We start from the raw sequence: 8,540 nt of genomic DNA on the forward strand, positions 1-8,540 counted from the left end.
TTATACATTTTCCAATAACTTTTCACCAATGAAATTTAATCAATTCAAATATTTTCATTTAATGTTTCTTAAAAGTATAAAAAGTACCTTAAACATATAGAAAATATATCTTTGTGGAACAAGTAAAAAATCTAAAACATCTTAATTTCGGGAACGGAAGGATATATATTTGTCGTTTACAAACATTGCAATGCATTGATTAGCATGATCCGGAATTATTTATTTTCTTCAATGCATACTATTTTAAAATGATTAAGATAATAAATTAATCATTATCTTTTCACAAACCCAAGAATAGCTAACCAGAAGACAATCATTTTCTATTTTTAACCAAAAACTGTAGACTGTAGTTTTAATACATGTTAAAATTAATGAAATCTTTACCCTTAAATAGTACTGGCGCAAACACTAGTACTATATAAGACCACCATTAACGCAGGTTATTAACTAGGTCCTTAGGTATTAAGTGGATTAAAATTAAATCAGAAGAAAAGAAAATATGGATTACTGGTCCTTAATAGAAGTGTTTTGTGATCGAATATATGTGAGGTTGTAAACCCACGTGTTTGCCTCCCAATTAAAGTTTTTTTTTTCTTTTCTTTCTTTCTTTTCTTCTCTCACTTCGTCTCTTTGTTTTCTCTGTGTTCTCTGCAACAAGGAGAGGGACGAAACCGATCGAAACGACGAAACCCACCACTGATCCTCCACACAGATCCTCCACACGGATCCCCCACCAACGATCCTCCGCCACCCATCGTCCGTCTTCGTTCTTGTCTTCTCCGTGACAGAGGAATGATCCAAACCCACCACCGATGGAAACACACCACGATTCCTCTATCCCTCGATTCCTCCGTCGATCGATTCTCTAAATCTTCTCAGTTCCACGGCGAGTCCCTCGATTCCTCTCTCCTTCTTTCTTCAAATAGTTTGATGTCTCTCACTGAATTTCTCTGTTTCTTTTTTGTAGGATGTCGTCGGGATTGTGGCGAAACTATCAAAACTCTCTGAAACTCCGAAAGACAAAAAGGTTCGAAGTTGAGGGAGGAAACAAGAAGGTATGTCTCAATCATCATCCCCTTCATTAAGTTGTTGTTTTCATCTGTGATCTTATTAGTTGTTTATCAGTTTTGTATCTGTTTTTTGGAGGGTTTTGTAGATATGTTGTAGTTACCGAAACAATGAAAGGCTTGTGTTTCATCAGATTGAGGTCACTGATCCTGTGAAGAAGAACGACTTCTACTCTGGAAGGTATACTTTCCATTGTTAATTTTAAAAAGACGTATGCGATTTGATAGATGATAGTAGTTGACAGAGTTTAAGATCATTTGGTTGTGAGAATTAGGTTGTGGTTAGAATGAAAGCGTGTGATGAATGCATATGATTAATGCTTGGTTAGGTAATAAATATGTTAGCTATATGTCAGTTCAGCTTTACGCAACAAAGAGTAAAGACAATTAAAGGAGTCGTATCTTCCAACATCTTCTTCTCTTTTCATCTTTAAAATCGATTATCATTTTTTTCTTTCTTTTCATCTTCCAACATCTTCTTCTCTTCATCTTCCAACATCTTCTTCTCTCTTCTTTGTTTAATTTAGGTTATGGATTCGTATAATCCATATAGCCAGTCCCCCAATTTTGTTGATCTGCTTAACAGTCAACAAGAGAATCCCCTTCCTGAACTCGGATCATCGCAACTCCCTCTCTTTAGTACCCAAAATACTAAAACATCAAGCTTCTGTAAAGACTCACCTACCCAACGCAAAGAAAGAAAGAAATGGGAGCCCTCTGATGATCTAGTGCTCATTAGCGCCTGGTTAAACACAAGCAAGGATGCTATCATAAGCAATGAGCAGAAAGCATGAACTTTCTGGAACCGCATTGCAGCTTACTATTCAGCAAGTCCAAAGGTGAGGAGAGGTGATAAGCGAGAACCTCTTCAGTGTAAGCAAAGGTGGCAGAAGATGAACGATCTTGTGTGCAAGTTCAGTGAATGCTATACGGCTGCAACAAGATAGAAAACAAGTGGTCAGAGTGAGAGTGATGTTGTGAACTGGCACACCAAATTTTTTACAACGATCAAAAGCTTAAGTTTAACCTTCACCATGCTTGGGAGGAGCTCCGTTATGACCAGAAATGGTGTGAGCAGGCTAATACTAAGATGGGTGGAAACGCTAGGAAGAGAAAGTGTGAGGATGGATCGGAAACAGCACGCTCTCAAGCTACTATCAATCTGGATGACCAACCTACCAAATGTCCAGCTGGTGTTAAGGCTTCTAAAGCCACTTCTGCAAAGAAACCAATAGAAGATAAGGAGGCTGCGGCTAAGTTTCAGGCCATGTGCTCTATTAAAGAGAAAGACATTGCCCTGAAAGAGAAAGACTTAGCCCTGCAAGAGAAAGTTTCGAAAATGAGTCTGCTTGACAGTCTCATTTCTAAACAAGAGCCATTTTCTGAAAAAGAAGAAGCACTAAAGGCTAAGCTTCTTACAGAGATGCTCGATAACTAGCTTCATGTTGGCTGCATCTGTGGCATGTTTAATGTTATGCTTCTGTTCTTGTATATGTTAAAAAAGGAGCATCTTTTTGTTCATGTTCTTGTTATGTTCCTGTTCTTGTTCTTGTTTAGTTGTTTGAACTCTGTGTTTTATTTCAATGTTATGCTTAATGTTCAATGTTCTTGTGTATTGCAGAGAGTTTATTATGTGAAAATGTTGAACTTGTTTTCGTGTGTGTACTTGCAGAGAGGAAATAGGGAAGATGTCACAAGATGGGTGAGTCACGAACTGCAAGATGTAGTCACGAGAGGGAAGATGTCACAAGATGCAAGAGTCACGAGTTAACTTTTTTTGTGTGTGTACTTGTTACTTGTTTTCGTGTATGTTTGTCTGTTTGCTTTTGTAAAGTCTCTTGTAGAGTCACAAGATGTGTCTGCTTGTGCCACAAGATGCGTCTCCGTATGTGTCTGCTTGTGTCACAATATGTATGTGTTGATTGCATTCTAAAGTTTATTTTGTATAGCCTCTGCTTCTCTATATAATACAGCATTGCATTCTAAAGTTTATTTGCAAAATACAAACACTCCTTACGTACACAAACGAGTGCAAAACACAAACACTCTCATCTTCACAATTTTTTTTATTTTCTCCTTCAATGGCCTCTTCTTCTCATAACAATTATGTGGAAGTAGTTGATTTTGATCAATATTTTGAAGAAGATGTTGATCAATATTTTGAGCAAACATTCAAAGATTTAGCCATTAATTATGGTGATCAAGAAGTCAAAAAAAAGAAGGAAAAAACGAGTTCACATCAAAAGAAATTGTGAAGAAGGCGATAAACGTTTATGAGATGAGTATTTCAGTGAAACCCCAACATATCCTCAAAATCTATTCCGACGGTGATTTAGAATGAACAATCCATTGTTCATGCGTATTGTTGGTCAACTCTCCAATGAAGTTGAATTCTTTCGACAAAAAAAAGATGCTCTCGGCCGGCTTAGTCTCTCTCCATTTCAAAAGTGTACAGCAGCCATTCGTATCTTGGCATACGGTAATGCGGCGGATGCTGTTGACGAATACCTCTGACTCGCTGAAACTACTGCTCGGTCATGTGTGGAACATTTTGTGGAAGGAATAATATCTTTATTCGGCGATGAGTACCTAAGAAGACCAACACCGGACGATCTTCAACGTCTACTTCATGCTGGTGAGTTCCGTGGATTTTCTGGGATGATAGGAAGCATCGATTGTATGCATTGGGAGTGGAAGAATTGTCCCACCGCTTGGAAAGGGCAATATGCACGTGGTTCGGGAAAACCCACAATTGTTTTAGAGGCGGTTGCTTCATTTGATCTCTGGATATGACATGCGTTTTTTGGACCTCCAGATACCTTAAATGATATCAATGTTCTTGATCGCTCACCTGTTTTTGATGACATAATACAAAGTAAAGCACCGCAAGTCACTTACTCGGTCAATGGAAGGGAGTATCATTTGGCTTACTATCTCACTGACGGTATTTATCCGAAATGGGCTACTTTTATCCAATCTATTCGGGAGCCACAAGGACCGAAAGCGGTTTTATTTGCTAAACAACAAGAAGCTGTCCGAAAAGATGTCGAGCGTGCTTTTGGAGTCTTGCAAGCTCACTTTGCCATTATTAAAAACCCGGCACTTTTTTGGGACAAAACCAAAATTGGGAAGATTATGAGAGCCATAATATGATAGTAGAAGACGTACGAGATGGATATTCTCTGCTTAATGTTTCAGAGTTCCAACAAGGAGAAGACACCGAGAGTTCACATGTCGATGTCGATGTGGAAATAGATATCCCTTCAAATATCACCAATATGATGGGTGCTCGAAGTCGAATTCATGATCCACATAAGCATCAACAACTGAAAGCTAATTTGGTTGAACACATATGGCATAAATTTGGAGAGTTCTGAAGATAACAACTAAGTTCGGAAGTTTGCTTCAAAATATTCTCGATTATTGTACTAATCTTTATTTTCATTTTTTTAATTTATGTTTAAAATGTTATATTTTAATATGTTTTGTCCAATAAATCAATTTTTTTAAAAAATTTAAGAATCCCTAATTAAGAAACCCCCATTGGACCGTTTAAAATGGGAGTTCCTTAATAGAGGTTATTAAGCCCACTAAAGATTAAATTTATTACTAAAAATTCATTAAGGACCCTTAAAAGAGTATTAGGGATGACGTTTTTTTCTTTGAGATTCTCTCTCAAAGCCAAATACTCTTCCACCGGTAGAGACTTTGGCTCAACCAATCAGGAAGGAGATAACTTACGGAGGGATCTACCTTGCCGCGAAACAGAATTTTTTGGAAATTTTCCAAATATTCGCTCAAGATATTACGAGAATATCGCCAAATATCTACTTTTCCCTCAAATCTTCAAAGGAAAAAGGTGTTTTTGTAGGGTTTTCTCTTCAGCCGCCTTACACAAATCGCTATCTAGCAACGAGAAAGAAACCCCTTTGGTTTGAAAGTTCCTTGTTTCTGTTACTGATGGACGAAGGACTAGCTAAAGTGATGCAAGCAATGTCCATTAAGGAGGATTTACCGGTTACGCTGACGGAGGATGAAGATTTCAGTGATGCAGTTCGTACTGGAAGTAGCTTGATAGGCAGACTCTTGAACCCTGAATGCCAAAATATGCAACGGATGCTACGCACGATGCCTAAGATCTGGAAAGTCTATGAGCGAGTGCGAGGAATAGCCCTATCGAAGGAAAGCTTTCAGTTCATCTTCGATCTAGAAACAGACCTCTAAATGGTGATGAAACATGGCTTTCGGACCTTTGATGACTGGGGGATGGTTATGGATCGCTGGATGGAGTTCCCTCCATCAGACTTCTTAAAGAAAGCATCAGTGTGGATTCGTCTACATAAGCTACCGGTGAACTATCTTACACTAAAAACCATTAGGGCTGTCTCAAACCCAATTGGTCATGTGAAAGATATCGAGTTTGACCCGGAGAAACCTCATCTCCAAGAGTACATTAGAGTGAGGATCATTTTGGATCTCCAACAGCCTGTGCGAGACACAAAGCTATTGAATCTACCTAATGGAGGGAGTACTACGGTAGACGTGGAGTATGAAAGGGTTCGAAAGAAATGTTTTCACTGTCTCAGACTGTCACATGAGAAACAGAGGTGTCCTCTTTATCAAGGTCTCAAGAACAAAAGTGGGAACGCATGTGACAAAGGGAAAGGAATTGCAATAACCCCCCTGGTGCACCGTCAACACCACCCTGACTTGGTGGGCACGCTAATGCCACTCTTGTCTACACCAACAGCCCCTCCTGGCTTTGCACCGTGATCTGTAGTAGCTCCGGAGGTGTTTGAGGAGATGCAAATGTATATGAACTGCACTGATCCTGAAGAACGTCGGTTAAGAGAATATAAGATGAAAAAGGCTCTACAAGATCTGTCATCTAATCCTGGCGCACAAAGCTCCTACTTGCGTCTGGAAGATCAGCCTATAATCTCTGGTGTCCAAAATAGAAACGTGGGAAGGGTGTTTGATTTCCGCACGGCTGAAGCTGAAGCTGTAGGTCATCAAAATATAGGAGAAGGGTCTAACATATCTCCATTATCCACCCATGAACGTGAGATTAACATAAATCCACGCGCAGATGGAGTTCGAACTGAGACCCATCTAAATGAGAATCCTTTCATGATGACTATGAGACAGCCCGCGACAGGGGAGAAGCTCCAGAAAGATATTGAAGGAGCTGGCGAGTTCGTGCCCTCTAAATCAGGTGCTGCTTTCTCCATAGGCCATGAAAATCACTCTGCCTCAGGTACTAGTGGTGGAAGCAAAGCATCCAAGCGCAGAGGTACTTCCTGGAAAAGGTTTAAACAAACCCCTTCAGGAGCTCGTAAAGAGACTCAGTCAGGTCTTCAAAAGAACCTACAGGACGTAGAGGAGACTAATGTTAAGAGAAAGGCGAGAGAGGAGATGGAGGTTTCCTCAAAGATGTCGAAACAAGCTGAAGGTTTGATGGTTCACCAGAAACCATCCAATCCTCAATGACGTCGCTCAGTTGGAACTGTCGGGGTTTGAGGAGCGTCCTGACAGTTCAACGTCTGGAGGAGATGTGTCGTGAGCATCTCCATGACTTCCTGTTTCTCCTAGAGACTAAAAACTCTAGTGATCACGTCGAAGGTTTCAAAAGATCGTTGGGTTACGATAACAGTTTTTTGGTGAACCCAGTGGGTCTTAGCGGTGGTTTGGCTCTGTTCTGGCGAAATTCACACGAAGTAGAAATTTTATCATCGAGTGATAGAATCATTGACGCCAGAGTAAAGCAACGATACTTGGTTTATTTTATCTCCTTTGTATATGGAGACCCTGTTCGTCATAAACGTCAGATAGTCTGGGACAATCTTAAGACTATTGGCTTGAACAGGAATGCTGGTTGGTGCTTAGTTGGTGATTTCAATGAGTTGATGAACTCTTTTGAAAAGAGTGGAGGTCCAGCTCGTGAGGAATCATCTTTTTACCCGTTCCGGAATATGGCAAGTGGCTGTCGTATCAAGGAAGTCCCAAGCTCTGGAGACAAGTTTTCTTGGGTCGGAGTCAGAGAAGTAGTAAATAATGGGGTGAAAGAGAACGTATGGGTCCAATGCAGGCTTGACAGAGCTTTTGGAAATGCGGAATGGTTTCGTTTATTCCCTCGCTCATACACACACTATCTGGAAAGGCTCGGATCTGATCATAGACCTATACTGACAAAAATAATAGGAGCTGGCACAAAACATGTTGGTCGCTTCATGTACGATAAACGATGGAGTAACAACCCTGAGGTTGAGGAGATAGTACGACAAAGCTGGAACACATCCCATAATGGCAGCATCAACACAGTCTCAGACCGCATTGCTTCATGCCGCAAGGCTCTCTCCAAATGGAAACGTAATGAGGCTAGTAACTCCAAGAAGATGATCATGAGGTTTAGAGTGGAACTTGAGGAAGAAGAGAAAAAGACCTCTCCTACTATGCACAGGATCGTGTACCTGAAATTGGAACTAGCGAAGTTGTTTCTGGAGGAAGAAGAATATTGGAAGCTCAAAAGCAAAAATAACTGGCTGCAAGCGGGAGACAAGAACACAAAAATCTTCCATGGTTGGGCGAGAACTAGAAAGATGAAGAACTTCATCACAAGCCTCACTGATCCTGGTGGTATTGAACATACTTCAGAGGAGGCTAAAGGAGAGATTGCTATACAATATTTCACAAAACTTTTCTCCACCTCTCAGCCTACTGATGCAACAGAGCTTCTGCAAGATTTCGCTCCAAAGGTGACAGAACAAATGAACTTAAAGTTGACAAAACATGTCACTGATGCAGAGATAAAGAGAGCTGTGAAAGCAATCAAAAGTGATAGCTCTCCTGGAGTAGATGGCATAACGGGGCATATCTTTCAAAACTTCTGGTCTATCACTGGCCCGCAGGTTATCATAGAAGTCCAAAAATTCTTCAGGGAAGGCATCATTCCGCAGGACTGGAACTTCACACAGCTCTGTCTACTCCCGAAGAAACCAAACCCAGCAGGCATGTCAGACCTAAGGCCGATCAGCTTGTGTGCAGTATCGTATAAGATCATATCTAACATCTTATGTGCAAGGTTAGAAGGGATTTTGCCTTTTCTGGTGTCGCCGACACAAGGTGCATTTGTAGCCGGAAGATTAATATCAGATAACCTGCTGATAGCGCATGAAATGATACATGGACTCAAAACCAACCCAAACTGCAAAGGGGACTTCATTGCTATCAAAACCGACATGTCAAAAGCTTATGACAGAGTTGAATGGAGTTTCCTTGAGGTGCTGTTTCAGAGAATGGAGTTTGCGGAGAGATGGATCCAGTGGATCATGCTTTGCATTCGATCGGTTTCTTATACCGTGCTCCTCAATGGCCAAACGTATGGAAGAATTACACCAGAACGTGGCATCCGTCAAGGGGATCCATTGTCCCCTTTCCTATTCATACTATGTGCAGAGGCATTGGTACATGTGA

The 8,540-nt window shown here is 40.6% G+C and overlaps 1 protein-coding gene and 1 long non-coding RNA gene across 2 annotated transcripts; both read left to right on the forward strand.

The window, feature by feature from the left end:
* The first annotated feature begins 925 nt into the window (after positions 1 to 925).
* LOC106303930 lies at positions 926 to 2,825 on the forward strand. Its single transcript, XR_001262586.1, has 3 exons — positions 926 to 1,055; positions 1,157 to 1,248; positions 2,740 to 2,825. It is a non-coding gene; the product is annotated as an uncharacterized LOC106303930 (long non-coding RNA).
* Positions 2,826 to 5,291: 2,466 nt separating this feature from the next.
* On the forward strand, positions 5,292 to 5,840 carry LOC106337688 (uncharacterized protein At4g02000-like). The gene has a single exon (XM_013776817.1). It carries the CDS (start codon positions 5,292 to 5,294, stop codon positions 5,838 to 5,840), a length of 549 nt encoding a protein of 182 aa, XP_013632271.1.
* The last annotated feature ends 2,700 nt before the right edge of the window (positions 5,841 to 8,540 follow it).

This window comes from Brassica oleracea, chromosome C1 (genome assembly GCF_000695525.1).
Source record: "Brassica oleracea var. oleracea cultivar TO1000 chromosome C1, BOL, whole genome shotgun sequence".
In the NCBI taxonomy this organism is placed as follows: domain Eukaryota; kingdom Viridiplantae; phylum Streptophyta; class Magnoliopsida; order Brassicales; family Brassicaceae; genus Brassica; species Brassica oleracea.

What these genes read in the sequence shown, in the direction of transcription:
- LOC106337688 (XM_013776817.1), top strand. Translation starts at nt 5,292, where the DNA reads ATGGTGATGAAACATGGCTTTCGGACCTTTGATGACTGGGGGATGGTT.